This window comes from Budorcas taxicolor, chromosome 13, assembly GCF_023091745.1.
Source record: "Budorcas taxicolor isolate Tak-1 chromosome 13, Takin1.1, whole genome shotgun sequence".
In the NCBI taxonomy this organism is placed as follows: Eukaryota; Metazoa; Chordata; class Mammalia; order Artiodactyla; family Bovidae; genus Budorcas; species Budorcas taxicolor.
In genome coordinates this window covers 73231212-73247746 of record NC_068922.1, presented here as the reverse complement: position 1 = coordinate 73247746, position 16535 = coordinate 73231212, and the positions used below count along the sequence as shown (strand labels likewise).

At 41.1% G+C, this 16535-nt stretch overlaps 1 protein-coding gene across 1 annotated transcript in view; it reads right to left on the bottom strand.

Moving 5' to 3' along the window:
* The window catches only part of STK4 (serine/threonine kinase 4), a 90592-nt gene that overhangs the window by 59591 nt on the left and 14466 nt on the right, over positions 1 to 16535 (bottom strand). The window contains exons 4-9 of the mRNA XM_052650950.1: positions 15664 to 15778; positions 13011 to 13175; positions 10668 to 10835; positions 7662 to 7799; positions 4091 to 4219; positions 2795 to 2981 (exon numbers count right to left, since the gene is read on the bottom strand). Coding sequence (XP_052506910.1) covers positions 2795 to 2981; positions 4091 to 4219; positions 7662 to 7799; positions 10668 to 10835; positions 13011 to 13175; positions 15664 to 15778 — 902 coding nt within the window. The remainder of the gene's footprint in view (positions 1 to 2794; positions 2982 to 4090; positions 4220 to 7661; positions 7800 to 10667; positions 10836 to 13010; positions 13176 to 15663; positions 15779 to 16535) is intronic.

Genomic DNA, 16535 nt, shown 5'->3' with positions numbered 1-16535 from the left:
TGGAACACCAAAATCTTTCATCCAGGGGATGAAATATACCCTAAGAACACTTCTGTAGTAAGAATTGAGACTAGCAGGGAGTGAAAATGTTTTTATAAACTCTTTGTGAAGTCGCTTAATCGTGTTCGACTCTGCAACCCCATGGACTGTAGCCTACCAGGCTCCTCTGTCCATAGGATTTTCCAGGCAAGGATACTGGAGTAGGTTGCCATTTCCTTCTCCAGGGGATCTTCCCGGCCTAGGGATCGAACCCGGGTCTTCCATATTGCAGACACTTTACCATCTGAGCCACCAGGGAAGCCCATCAACTCTTTGCAACTATCCATTTTTAAGGCCATAAACAACAGTCCAAGGACTAAGAAGAAAGAAAAAAAACAAAGATTCTTAAGGCAATGCAGAATTCAAAGTCCTATTAATAATTTACAGGATACACTATGATATCAGCAGTATTTTTGGTGGTATTTTTTTCCTCTGAGAATAACTCTAGAAAATAACTTGGAAAATAAATACAGTTGGAAATACCTATTTATAATCCCTTTACCTACTTTTAATATTTGGTTGATTTTTCTCTAGCCTTTTGATTGTTTTTTTTTTTTCAGTCTTTTTTTTTATGCACATATTAACATGTTAATTTATCTTTTTACTTTTATAAAGCTGGAATATTAATTTGCCTAGATCTTCAATTATTTTCTTGGGCCAAATTCCTAGAAATGGAGTTTACTGAGTCAAAGGTTTGCACTTTTTAAGCTCTTGATGCGCACTACATTCCAGAAAAGTCAGAGCAGTTTACACATTCATCGGCAGTGGGACTACTTCACCTCTGTGTAATTCTGACCCAAAGTCACACACATGGTGAGCCCGGGCCCCAAACTAGAAAAAAGAAAACAAGAACACCTTTCCCTTCAGAAACAAAGGGCTGATTATAAATACACAGACCTGGAAGGTGAAAATTCCAGGGGGCTGCCTGAGAACCAAAGCCCTGGAACAGTCTGTTTCAGCTGCGATAAACCGGCTGCGGTTTCCCTGAACTCACGGCCTTTTGGACTCTGTGGACCGGCCTCCTCTGCGGGCATATCTCTACCCACCCTACTCACTGCCAACCTCCCCGCCTCTTCCCTCCAGGAATTTGTCAGTAATCCCCAGCCTAAATTAAATACTCTTCCACTCTGCTTCGCCAACACCCTCAGATTACCTCTGCTTTAAAGCCCATTTCATACGCTGAAGTATAATTAAATGGTCTGTCTCCCAGACTAGACAACAGCTTCTTTCAGGGCACAGACTGTTTCTTCATTCTCTGCTGTATCCTCAGCATCTAGCGAAGTACCTGGGATACAGCAGCAGGCACTGAAGAGAAGTTTCCTGAATGAATCAGTCAGTCACAAAGCAGCAGGGCTAAAGCACTGGTCAGAGAACTGTTTCTGTCTGTAAAGGACCAGATAGCAAACACTTCAGGCTTTGGGGGCCACCTGGTCCCATTCACAACTGCTCAGCTCTGGCTCTGTAGTGCAGAAGCGGTCATGGATAATAAGCAAACGGATGGACATGGTTGTATTCCAAGAAAACTTAACTGCCGAAGCCAGGTGGCAGGCCGGATTTGGCCTGTGGACCATAGTTTGCCAAATAATCCCTGATTTAGAAGTTTAAAACTCAAAAGTTTTAAAAGATGAAGCACAAAAAAAAAAAAAAGAAAAATGATGAAAAGACCATAGATAGTTAATGCTTTAAACCTACAAAGAGTTTAGGCTACACTATATGTTTAGAACTCAACTCAATTATTATTATTACTACTTTGTACTCCCAAATTCCTATCCTCTGTGACTTGGTCTGTGATGCAGAGAGAAAGGGGAAAAGAAAAGAACTCAAAGCAGAGGGGAGGCCCCCTTCGATGAGAACTGAGTACAGGTATAAGGCCTTAGTCACAGGCCGAAGAAAAAGGACCAGCAGCATTAGAGGTGTGTTTAAACCACAAGTGACTGATAGGACTCCTCAATTTGTACACTCCCATCCTTAAGATGCTGACTGAGAATTCATAAATCTGATTTAGACACACAGACTAAGATCATGAAAACAGACTGAAGATCATCCGTATGTAAATAGCTCAGAGTTTCACTACACTCTGAACTACGCATCACAACGATGTATGCTCTACTCTAGAGGTAAAATGTATAAGAACAACATACAAAGGAGAAGGGGGAGCAGTGAAAGAAGAGATACAAATGACCAAGAACTACACGGAAGTATGCTCCAAAGCATTAGTCAATAGGGAAATGTACATTAAAACCACTATGAAATACCACAACACACCAGCTAGATGGTCTACATTGACAAAGACCACCCATACCAAGTGCTGGACCAGATGTAGAACCACTGGAACTATTGATTTGGGCCATATGAACAGCCACCTAATCACTTAAATCAACAATGAACACTATAAATTAAAAATAAAATAAACAATCACTTTGGGAGGAAAAAAGAAAAAGCAATGTATGTGCTTGCCTCTGCAGATCAAGGAAAAGAAGAAAAAAAAAAAGTGATGACATTCAACTAGAGAATGGCCGTTCAGGTCCGAAAGTCAATCCTCACCGCTGCTGTTTCCCTGCCTCTGACTGCAGAAGCCAGCTTCCTCCCTCCTCGAACCCTCCACGGCTGCCTCAAGGCTCCAACGCTCTCGCTCCTTAGACTGCAGCCACAGAGTGGAGCCTCAGGATTGAGTCCATGTGGACCACGAGAATCTGCGTTCTCTGGAATGCACCAGGTCTGCCTGTGAAGTTAGTCTGTTTAATCAGAGCCTTACTTTTCATCGTGCCTTCCTCTTCCTCGTCCTCCGTGTTGATCACCATGGTGCCCAGCTGGGACGGCAACGTGTCATCGTGCTCGATCATCGTATTGGCCCCGTCACTCATGCTGCTGGCTACTCGGACGGTGCCCATCTCGTCCCCTGCTGCTCGGACCATCGTGCCAGAATCTAGCTCGTCCTCCTCCTGGAAAAGGAGGAAATCTCAAATGAGGGCTAGTTTGATTAAAAAGATCGAGTTCCCTGCATTACTCATATTCATCTTGCTGCAAGTATTTCTGGATTTGAGCCTTACTCGTAGAACTAAGAACACTCTTTTAACTCAAGTGTAGTTGGTGTCATGTCTGTGCTCAGTCGTGTCTGACTCTTTGCGACCCTGTGGACTGTAGCCCACCACGCTCCTCCGTCCATGGGATTCTCCAGGCAAGAATACTGGAGTGGGCTGCCATTTCCTTCTCCAGGGGATCTTCCCAACCCAGGGATCGAACCCAGCTCTCCCGCATTGCAGGCAGATGCTTTACCCTCTGAGCCACTAGGGAAGTGTAGTTGGTGTACAGTATTAAATATGTCATTGTTGTTTAGTCACTAAGTTGTGTCTGACTCTTTTGCAATCCCATGGACTGGAGCCCGCCAGGCTCCTCTGTCCGTGGGATTTCCTGGGCAAGAATACTGGAGTGGGGTTGCCTTCAGAGGATCTTCCTGACCAAGGGATTAAACCCGCATCTCCTGCATTGGCAGGTGGATTCTTTACCACTGAGTCACCATTATATATGTTACAGGTGGACAGTATATTGATTCACAATTTCTAAAAGCTGTACTCCATGAGAACACTCCTAGTCAACCAAAGAAAAGCATACATTTATCCACATGAGAGCCGCATATCTAACCTGCATATTTTTTTTAACACTGCTCTAAGGAGCTAAGGTACACACCTTTGGAATCTGAGGGTTGTGAGAGAGTTTGTCAGTGTAAGGTCTACATAGCTAGTATGGATACTAGATGCCCCCAAAGAGCACAGAAAAACCCAGTCTCAGACCTGAATGTTCTCTTTCCTGAATAAAAAGTTAAACAGAAGAAAAGATATGGAGGCAAAAGAATAAAATATGGAAGTGTCTCAGGAAGCACTGGGGGAAGAACAAACATCCATCCAGCAAGCCCTGGTCCACGACAGGACCCGGGGGGGCATGGAGCGTCTCCAGCTCCAGGCGGACCCCACAACTGACTCGTCTTACCTGGCTGACAATCACAAAATGACAAGCATTAATGCCCAAGGCCCACCGCGACGCCTGCACTCACAGAGTTTTCTTCCTCGTCCTGGTCCACCTCCCGCTGCTGGGCCTCCTGGCGCTTCAGCTTCACGTCCATGGCTTCATTAATCAAGTCCCGCAGTATGGACACTCCTTTGGCATTCTTGACAAACGGGTGCTTCAACAAGAAAGTTGAAGATGGTTTATGTGGCACTGATGCCGAAATACTAGCCAGCACAGAGGAGGCCCTCCATAGTCTTTGCTGCATCAACCAGTGCATCTAATCATTCTCTTTATGCATTGGGCAACAGCCAACCCTAACTCACACTCTCACCTGATGCGAAGAACTGACTCATTTGAAAAGACCCTGATGCTGGGAAAGATTGAAGGCAGGAGGAGAAGTGGACAACAGAGGATGAGATGGTTGGATGGCATCACCAACTCGATGGACGTGAGTTTGAGTAGGCTCCGGGAGTTGGTGATGAACAGGGAAGCCTGGCGTGCTGCAGTCCACGCGGTCGCAAAGAATCAGACACGACTGAGGGACTGAACTGAACTCACACTCACTTTATAACTCTGAGCAGGCACATTCAGTTTTGCCCAGGTGTTTTATGGCTTGGCTGGAATGTTTCCTCCATTTCTAGCAACTCTAGAGAGTGTCAACAGGCTGGCATCAACCCCCTAGAGGAAGCTCTGTAAATGTTTAAGGAGCTTACGGTTAAGATGTTTAGAGAACACAAGCTACACGGGACACAGGATAGGAAGCAGGGACACAAGCAATCTCATTCAAAATGCAGAGTCGTCCCGCACAAAAATACACCGTGCAGATCCCTCACGCCCCCTGCACATCTCAGAGTACAGACACACAGTGATCGTGTACACTGACAGTTTTTCAACAGATAAGCACAGTCTGGTTAATTTGGGAGGTGATTTCAGAGAGGGGGACATAAGTGGGATAAAGACACTGTTTAGAAATCACTGAATAGGTTACTCATCCTGCTTATTCTTTCTATTCAATGTCCTATAGCATTTCCAACTGTGTATCTGGGTAAAAAGGATTTGGTGGCTCCCCAAGTGGCTCAGTAGTAAAGAATCTGCCTCCCAGTGCAGAAAATTCAGGAGATTTGGGTTCGATCCCTGGGTTGGGAAGATCCCTTGGAGGAGGAAATGGCATCTCACTCCAGTTTTCTTGCCTGGAAAATTCCATGGACAGAGGAGCCTATCAGACCATAGTCCATGAGGTCGCAAAGAGTTGGACACGAATGACTGAGCGTGCATGCATATGCAAAAAGATTTTAGTGCCAAAAGGTAGTTACTGCAGAAATACTAAAACTGGTCACAAATACGTAACAGATGTAAGCCCAAGTATTATGCATCTGCAAAGGCACTTGAAACACAGGGATATTGTTGACTTTCCTCAATAGAAAAAAGGACTTAAAACTTCTGGGATTTTTTTTTTCTGTACCATGTGGCTTGTGGGATCTTAGTTCTCCAACCAGGGACTGAACCTAGGCCCTTGGCAGTGAAAGAGCAGAGTCCTAACCACTGAACCACAAGGGAAGTCCTTTTTTTTAAGTTTTTTTTACTGAAGTATATAGTTAATTTACAATGTTGCACCAATCTCTGATGTACAGCAAAGTGACTAAGTTATACACATACATTCTTTTCTTATATTCTTTTCCATTATGGTTTATCACAGAATACTGAATATAGTTCCCTGTGCTATACAGTAGGACCTTGTTGATCATCCATCCTAGGCTTTACATTTTTAACATTAATACCATCTTACAATTTTGTTGTTTGCCTGTGTAACACAATAAAAAAAAATTATGCTGTGAAAGTTACACAGGAAAATTCCTTTCTGAAAGGGTGGGGGTTGCTGTTGTTTACCAAACTTGTTCTAGTATTGTCCCCAGTGTTTATCTGCAATCCATTCTCTGTTCCCCACCACCCATCAGAAGATATGGGCTCCAAGGTCTTTGCAAGAACTCTAGAAGTGGACAGGATGCCTCAACATGTGGTGGGATTGAAATATGGGAGGTATCTTTTCTATAAAACTGTATCAGTACCTCATCCAGGCAGGAAAAGAATTTGCCACTACTCAGAAAAAGAACCCAGCTCATCTGCAAGAGCAACTAGCTCCTGGTTCTCTCCACTGGGCAAGTCCATAAGTTGATTTCCCTCCTCTTATACAAATCAGGCTGCTCTGTTATTACTTAACATTAGACTTCTGTTAGTATCCACCCACTCATGTTCTGGTGTTTCTTGAATGGAAAGGTTTCTGTTCTTCTTACTGCTCTTAAATTTAAACTCATTCATGATGTTAGGTACAGGTGTCTGATTACTTCATCACATCTCTAAGTTGAAAAGCTGGAGCATTTCTATATTGACACATATATTACTTTATTATAAATAATTATCCTTATATTTCTCCATCATATCACAGATATTACACTGATTCTTTTTAAATTATGGGCGTAAGTGGATTTTAGTATCTATGAGGTTCATTCTGAAAAGATAGTAAGTATTAAAAAATTTGTATTGATAAGGCAGCAATGGATCTGACATGACTGAAAAACACTGGCCTAGCTCAATAATAGATATATGTCAAATTCATAATATATTATCTTTAATATGTGAAAATGTTATTCAAAGTCGCACATATTGTATCACTTAATCTTCACAACCAACTTATGGGGCAGGTACTTGATCTCTACTGTATAGATAAGAAAACTAAACAGAGAGGTTATGTTACTTGCCCAAGGTCACAGAGCTAGCAAACAGGAAGCAAGGATTCAAACCTGGGCAGTCAGGCTCCAGAATCCAAGCTCCTAAATATTAAGCAAGAAAGTGTGAAAGTGTTAGTCACTCAGTTGTGTCTGACTTCTTGCGACCCCATGGACTGTAGCCCACCAGGCTCCTCTGTCCATGGAATTTTCCAGGCAAGAAAAATGGATTCCCTTTTTCAGGGGATCTTCTTGACCCAGGAATTAAACCCAGGTCTCCCGCACTGCAGGCAGATTCTTTACTGTCTGAGCCGACTAAGCATACTGCCTGCCAAATTCCACCCATCCTTCAAGGCCCAAGGTCGAAGTTACCTCCTCCAGGAAAGCAGTCCTGGCATCACCAGTTCAAAATGGTGGACCTACCACTGATCCCAGTTCTTTGCCAGAACTGGGTATGGCACTCCTGCTTTGGAATCAAAAAGACTTAGCTCCTAAGCCTGGCTTTGCTGTTTACCAACCAAGTGGCTCTAAATGAGCTAACCTCTCCAAATCTCTGTTTTCTTATCTATAGTAAAATAACACTTCTCTCTCACAGGGTGTATGTGCGGATTAAACGGCACAACATGTAAAGTATCCAGCACACAGCAGGTGCTCAATAAAGGCCCATTCCTGTTCTCTCATCCCTTACAGCCCTGTATTTTCTTGCATGACTGTCCTGTTCAGTGATTTAACATTCTTTTCTGTCTCTTCTAAGCAGTTACATTCAAACCTCACAGGAGGCAAGGAATATCTTACAGCTCTTCACCATCTCCATGTGGGTGGGTCAACAGCATCTTGGATGGATAACCTGTGAATGAAACAGAGAGAGAGGCAGCATCCCAGGGTGAGTCATACCTGGAGGAGTTGAGTGGCTGTGGCTCTCTGCTCAGGGCTCTTGACAAGACACTGCTTCACAAAATCCATGAAGCTATCTGACCACAGTTCTGGCTTTCGGAATGTGGGGGGTGGGTTGGTAGGAATCATGAAGATGGCCTGGTTGGAAAGAAAAAAAACAAACCGATTTGGCAAAATAAAAGTGATATTCCAATAAAAATATGACTAGACATAATTTTGAAGTTTGATAAAATGATGTTCCTCTTCTCCTCTATAAGCCGATCCTAATTGCAACGAAAATCTAAGAATCTCAAAGCAGGAAGTATGACCATTAGAGCAGGAGTCCCCAGGAACCAGGCTGCACAGCAGGAGGTGAGCAGCGGGCAGATGAACGAGGCTTCATCTGAATTTATAGCCGCTCCCCATCACTCATGTTACCACCTGAGCGCCACATCTTGTCAGAACAGCAGCAACATAATAAAAGTAATGTGCTTGAATCATCCTGAAAGCCACACCCACCCCAACCAGAGTGTGGAAAAATTACCTTCCATGAAACCGGTCCGTGGTGCCAAAAACGTTGGGAACTGCTGCATTAGAGAATCTGACAGAGCTCTCCTACACCCTCCTCCTCTTTTCTCCCTCCCCCTCTGGCATATGTATTCTTGTCCCCTAAACAATAAACAGTCCATCCTAAAGGAAATCAGTCCTGAATATTCATTAGAAGGACTGATGCTGAAGCTGAAGCTCCAACACTCTGGGCCACCTGATGCACAGAATTTGACTCACTGGAAAAGACCCTGATGCTGGGAAAGATTGAAGGTGGGAGGAGAAGGGGACGACAGAGGATGAGATGGTTGGATGGCATCACTGACTCGATGGGACGTGAGTCTGAGCAAGCTCCAGGAGTTGGTGATGGACAGGGAAGGCTGGCGTGCTATAGCCCATGGGGTCGCAAAGAGTCGGACAGGACTGAGTAACGAAATTGAACTGAAACAATATCCGGTGAGCTTTGTTTGTTTTTTGCTGACCATGTTGCCTTTCAAAGTGAAAAGACGAGCTCTAAGAACATTGATATCCTGAACATGACCTCAGCTGTCAAATGTCCCTGCTTCCTGAAAGTTACCCCCACCACTGGATGCAAGTGGTGACTGCAAGGAGGTCATAAAACCATAAGTCCCCCCAAATCACAAGGGATTCATCAACCTCCAAGCCACGCCAACTCTACCTACATACTTGAAAACTGAAAACTGGCCCACTACATTGCATTGAAATTCTACGATTTCAAAAAAGAAAACTATAGGAGATATTGCAAGTTCCATTCCAGACTGCTGAAATAAAGTGAATATCACAATAAAGCAAGTCACATGAATTGTTTTGGTTTCCCAGTGCATATGACAGTTAGACCTACCCTATTCTGTAGTCTATTAAGTATGCACTAATATTATATCTAAAGAAACAATGTATGCTGCTGCTGCTGCTAAGTCGCTTCAGTCGTGTCTGACTCTGTGCGACCCCATAGACGGCAGCCCACCAGGCTCCCCCGTCCCTGGGGTTCTCCAGGCAAGAACAATGTATATACCTTAGTTAAAAATTACTCTATTGCTAAAAAATGCTAACCTTCAACTGAGCCTTCAGGGAGTTATTCTGCAATATTAACATCAAAGATCATTGATCACAGATCACCATAACAAATATAATCATCATGAAGAGGCCTAAAATACCGTGAGAATTACCAAATGTCACACAGAGAGATGAAGTGAGCAAATGCTGTTGGAAAAATAGCCCTGACAGACTTTCTTGATGCAGTGTTGCCACAAACCTTCAATTTGTAAGAATCCAATAAGGCAAAGTGCAGTAACATAAGGTATGCTTGTAAAATTATTTATTGAGTTTCCAATAGAAAAAGTACAGATTTAAAAAAAAATAAAACTCTTTGCAATAGGCAGCTTCAATTATGTTATTTGAATCTAAAAATAAAGCCAGTAAATCTTCCCATCCTTCTCCATTTCTGTCCCTCAAAAAAGAGAGGTGCTTACCTTTGGGCATGTGAATAGCTTAAATAAAAACAAACAAAACTGTTAAGTCTATTAACAGAAGGACTGCTTAATAAGAGAAGAGGAGGGGCTGAGTTGGGTGGTATGGAAAAGACTCTGGAGCCTCTGAGGAAGGCAGGGGTCAAGGTCTTGCAACAGTGCTGTGATGAGGTGTTCTGGGGGTGGGGAAAGTCAGGAAAATGCTTAATGTAGAAACACTGAAGGAGTGTCAATGGAGACACCTGTGGGCTCTTCACACTCCAGAACTGGATGGAGGTCAGGGAGCACAGAGCCTCTAGAAATCACACATGTAAATCCCTACCCAGGCCAGGCAGGAAGAAGACAACAAATGAATCAGGCTGAGTGTTAGTGATATGAGTCGAAAATACTCTGCTTTCCTCTTAAGGCTAGTATAAGAAAAACAGAGAAAACACGGCAATACATTATGACTGATACGGGCGACCAGGGAGCTGTGGAGGGCACGCAAAGCGCATGCCCTGTATAAAGGAGAGGACTGTTTCACAGCTCCAATTAATGTTGTCATGTTAAAATGTGAGCACTCAGGGACTTTCCTGGTGGTCCAGTGATTTAGACTCTGTGCTTCCAGCACAGGGGGTGTGGGTTCAATCTCTTGTTAGGGAACTAATACTCCACATGCTGTGGAACACGGTCAAAAATTTAAAAATAAATTAAAATTTTTTAATATGTGAGTGCTTGAATTACTAAAAATATACACTGCACAAGTCAAACCAATCAAGTCCTGCCAGAGAGATATCAATACACAGCTTCTAGAATGAACAGGGGTGGATTACATTTGACTTAATTAGTGATTACAACTAGTGGAAGTATATCATCTGAAGTCTAAACTGACACTTATCAATTATTTACAATTAATTCATTTACTGTTTGGTACCTAACCAAGAAACTCATTTAACTCAGTTTCTCATTATCACCAGTACTGACCATCCCACTGGTTTTCTGTCCATTTCCTTACCCTCATTGGATGGATATCAGCATATGGAGGCTTTCCTTCAGCCATTTCTATGGCTGTTATTCCCAATGACCAGATGTCTGCTACACAGTTGTACCCAATTTCCTGGATCACTTCTGGAGCCATCCAAAAAGGTGTTCCTATCACTGTATTTCGCTTGGCCATGGTATCCTGAAACAGAAAGGAGAGAGATCAACATTAATCATTGAAACTGTTGAGAAAGAGTCCCTTCTAACAATAGTGATTGTCATGGGCTTGAAATACATACACAAACCATACTCAAACACGATCAAGTAAGTCAGTCACAAAACAAATTCAAATGACATTGAAACATAAAAGATTCTCAATCAATTATTAAAACACAGAAATAACTATCAACCAGTTAATGAAACACCAAAATGAGACTGACAAAAATTAAAAAGATTACTAACAACTCATACGGATAATAGCATAGAAAAAAATCAGGTATCAAAATACAATGATAAAGGAACACAAGTTGGTACAATGTTTTAGTAGGCAATTCAGCAATATTTATTAACTTTAAATGTCCAAATCCTTTGATTGAAATCTATTTCTAGAAATGTATCCTATGTATAAGTATCCCAAGATAGATGCACAAGTATTGTAAAAACAATAATAATAGAAAGGCTGGAAAAGGGGCATCTGTCTATTTATTTGTAAAACTATACACTTGAATTCCTAATTTATACTTTCAGCAAAATAAGTTCAAATAGGTTAAAATTTTAAATGTAAAGAACAAAATCCAAAAAGCACTCAAGGAAAGTACAGATGAATAGTTATATAAGGTTGGAGTAGAAAAGGACTTTTAAAACATGACATCATGAAGATGGGAGTATTTTTCAAATTGATTTATGATTCAACACAACCTCAACACAATTCAATTCAATCCCAACCAAAATCTAAATGAAGTCCCACTGTTTATTCTTGTTTTTATTGCTTGTGCGTTTAGTATCATATCCAAAAAATCATTGCCAAGACCAATGTCAAGGAGCTTTTCCCCTATGTTTTCTTCTAGGAGTTCTCGGGTTTCAGACTTTACATTTATTTTAATCCATTTTGAGTTAATTTTTGTGAGTGGTGTAAGAAACAGGTCTAGTTTTACTCTTCTGCATGTGAGTATCAGGTTTTCCCAAGAACATTTATTAGAGCCCGTGTTTTCCTCGTGGAGCACTCTTAGCTCCCTTGTCAAATATTAAGTGACTGGATAAGCATGGGTTTATTTCTGGGTTCCTGATTCCATTCCATTGGTCTATGTGTGTATTTTTATGCCAATACTATACTGTGTTGATCACTTTAGCTTTGTAACATAGTTTGAAATCAGGAAGTATGAAGCCTCCAGCTTTGTTCTTCTTTCTCAGGACTGGTTTGGATATATGGGGCCTTTTCTAGTTCCATATGAATTTCAAGACTGTTATTTTCTATTTCTGTGAAAACCATCAATTACTAAAAAACAACTGATATTTTAAATTTATAATATCTTTTACACAGCACCAGAAGAATTTTTCGTCTCAATAAAGATTGTAATTTAGATAATACTGTTTGGTATTGTTTACTTATGTGTTAACAACAAAATCTTTTGAAGGGCCCACAAATCACGGTATGGAGTAAGTTCCTGAGGTTGTTATTTTTAAATAACATCAAAGCAATGTTTAATTGTTTTTCATTTAAATTTTTTAAAAATAAAAAACCTACATGATAAAGCTCTAAACAAACTATATATGGACGTAGCTTCCTATCACCCAAGAAACCTGATATATGACATTGCTGCAAATTTTTGTATACATCTGTCTAGAACTCTGTTTTCTACACATATTTCACACATCTCATGTATTTTACAAAATCAGATAATTTTAGACTTCCTGTTTTGAAAGCATAGTGTTTTTCATTGCCATGCACTACTGAGGTAGGAGGAAAATCAAGAGCCTGTGTTTTGGGACCAAATGAGGAGAACGCTCTCAGTAAAGCAGCTGCCAACTGCTACCTAGAGGCTGAATGAGTTGACGTTATGTCTTATCCAAGGAAAGCCGATTAATTTTTATTCCTTTTGTAAATATGATGACGTAGACCAAAAGAATTTAAACGTCTACTCTATCGTTTCTTGTTTTAGCTTTTATTTTTTTCAAGCTAAACAGAGTTAAACTATGGGACCTGAGCCCCAGGAAAGGATCAAAAATAACCTACCAGCTCATTTGTAACCTATTGGCACATTTTTTAATTTTTTTAAACACAATTATATCAAATATTACATTTTAAAATAAATAAATAAAAAGAACAGTTCTCAAGAAAGACCTGAAAGTTACCAACGCAAGTAACACTTTCACTTACTGTAAGTTGACCTGCTACCCCAAAATCTGCAAGTTTTGCATGACCTTCTGTATTGAGCAAAATATTTCCTGCTTTGATATCTCGGTGTATTTTTCTCATAAAATGAAGATATTCCAGTCCCTTAAGTGTTGACTGTAATATTGTAGCTATTTCATCTTCTGTTAACTGAAAATATGAGAAATTAAAATACTATTAGTTTACATCAGCACATTTGAAAAAGGAGAAAAAAATTTCGATCCAAACTCCTCTCCTAGAATATAAATAAGATCTCATTCAATGTGTAAAATAGCATTTGACAGCTTATAGTCATTGCTATGCCATTGCTATGCTGACCACTCCCAAAGTTATATTTCCAAGCCAGATCTCTCCCCAAATATCAGATTTATGTATCTTCCCACACCACACCTCCAGCTGAATACCTAACAAGCATCATAAGCATAACATGGCAAAATCAAATTCTTTTTTTTTACCACCACCCTACCCCTTTCCATACCACCCACCTACTCTATTCCCACGGTCTTCTCTCTCTCAGTAAAAGGCCATTTAATTCTTCTAGCTGTTCCGGTCAACAATCTTGAAGTCATCCTTGACTCTTCTCTATCTTCAAACTATATGCAATTATATCCTCTGGGTTCACCTTGACTCAAGCCACCATCATGCCTTGCCTGAATTGTTCTAAAAATCTCCTAACTTGTCTCGATGCTTCTGCCCTTAACCTTATATAATGTATATTCCACACAGCAGCCATAACGAACCTTTTAAAATGTAAGCCAGGGACTTCCCTGGTGGTTCAGTCCATAAGACTCTGCTCTCCCAACACAGGGAGCCTGGGTTCGATCCCTGGTCAGGGAACTAGATCGCACATGTTGCAACTGAGATTCTGCTAAATATCTGCTCAAAATCCACATGGCTTCCTAAGTCACTCAGAATGAGAGCCAGTTCTCACGAAGGCCTCACCTTATCTGGCTCCCAGCTACCTTCATCTTCTACCACTTTCTACCTCTTCATCCTGTTTCAGCCATGTAGGCTTCCCTGCTGTTCCTCAAAAACTCTAAACACACTCCCACTTCTGGGCCCCATTTATCTGTTCTCTCTGCTTGCAGTGCCCTTTAACCAGATTTCTGGATGAGATGGTTCCTTACGTCACTGTCTCTGCTCAAACATTACCTCATTAGGAACAGAGAGGCTTTTGCTAGCTCCCTCCACTCCTAGATCATTCTCTATCCCCTTCTCCTACTTATAGCTTAATGCAACATTATCACCATCTCACATACTATACATAATCTGTATACTTATTCATGTGACATCTTCCCTATTACACACGTGAACTCCATTTTAAAATGCCTTTGATTAGGTTACTACTGAATTCCAGCACCAAGAAAGTCTCCTGGCACATAGCAGGTCCTGACAAAAATATCTGTTAAATGATGATGAATAAATGTAAGCAAAAATGCAGGAGACTGACACAGAACACCTGATCAGTCCAATGCTAACTCTGTGCTGATCCCAGCCCAGTTCTAAACAAACTCAATCAACAGACTCTGAATCAGTCCCCCTCATGACAAACAAGTCACATTTAGAAGAGAATAAGCAGTGGTGCAAAAAATACGTGATTTGGGTTTAGAAAGATCTAGTCTTTAGCCTTGGCTCTACTTCCTCGTTATGACTTAAGCAAGTTATCTAGTAATGTCTCTGAATTGCAGTTTCTCAATCTAGAAAAATAGACAAATCACCTTTTTTCAAGAGTGTCACAAAAATCAAACGATACATTAAGGCATGGAAGAATCCATGGGGTTTAATAACTAGAAAATGCACTTCTACAAGAGCAGGGACATTGTTCTACTGACTACTGGATCCCGAAGGCCTAGATCAGTGTTCTAGAAATACTTACCTAATGAATAAAAAAAGAGTTTACGCAACTGAACCGCAACTAGAAATCATGACTCCTAGCTTTTCTCCCAGCCGTCACAGTAACAGCAAACTATCTTTCACAGAGAGGAATCTGATGAGGAGGATTTAGTGGAAGTTAACCTGTGAACACTTGGGTAGAAGGAGAAAACCAAACCAACTCTAAACACGCAGAATTCATTGCTGAGCTTTCCTGGTGGCTCAGTGGTGGAAAATCTGCCCGCCAATGCAGGAGACACAGGATCAATCCCTGATCCAGGAAGATCCCACATGCCATGGGGCAACCAAGTCCACGCTCCACAACTACTGAGCCTGTGCTCTAGAGCATGAGAGCCGAAACCACCACAGCCCCTGCGCCTTAGAGCCCGTGCTCCACAACAAGAAAAGCCACCGCAAAGAGACGCTCGTGCACTGCAACTAGAAAGTAGCCCCCACTTGCTGCGACTGGAGAAAAGCCGGCAGGGCCAAAAAATGAAAAAGAACTCGTGACCTAGCCAAGATTTGATAGTCATTTTTCCCCCAGTAAGAAACAAGTAAAGCACTTCACTGGACTAGGTTGGTTGGTATCAAAACTGCCACATTTAGTAGACATCAAAAAGCAGAGAGGGGAAAGAACCACGGAAAGGGGGAGATGCAACAGCCATCTGCCCAGATACATTCGTAGGAGAGTGTACATGAATACAGAGCAGAGAAAAGATAGCGTGAGAGACCAGTGCAGCTGCACGATTCCAGAAGGTAAACTTACCGTTTTATTTCGTAATCGAATGATATCAGATACAGAACCAGCCCCACAGTATTCCATCACGATCCACAAGTCCGTGTTCTTAAAGTAACTGCCATAATATTTGACTACATGAGGGCTAGGGAGAGAGACAATACTAATCAGTGGAACAACCTTCAAACATCCCTATGAATTCATGCTGTAAAATACATGCAAATCCATTTCTCAGCTCAAAAGATCAATTATTCATATTTAAGGTTAAAATGGGCACTCTCTTGGTAAGAAATTAAAATAGCATTGATTTCTGGTGGGCAATAAACAACACCAGTGCAAAAACTGTAGGCCCCTTAACCCAGCATTTCTAAGTCTGCAACTCACCCTAAGAAAAGAATCACAGATTTCAAAAAGAAAGAGTTACCATAGTCACAGAACTGCTTAAAAAAGTGAAAATTTAGATACCATCTAAATGTCTGACATTAGGGAGTTTATTTAAGAAATAATGCTATATCTGTATAAAGGAATAACCACGAATCCGTGGAAAATGTAATAGAAGAATACTTGATGAGAAGATTCTGCTTACCAAAAGACAAACAAAAAATGCAGATTATATAACAGAGAGCACAGTAAAACTCCAAAAAGACATACAGAAGGGCATGTATACCAAGGAGTATTTAACAATGATTATCTCTCCAAAGGGAAATGTGGTTTTCTTTTCTTATTTGCATTTTCCCGAGCAGTCACATATACTTTGTAATAAGGAAAAATAAAACTACACTACAATCTATTGTAAGGGAAAAATATTCAGAATCAGACCTGAAATATAGAATCTTGAAGAAAGAGTTCAGGAAAAAGTCAAAATCCCTTTAAAATGAAATAATTGGGGGAAAAAAAAAAAG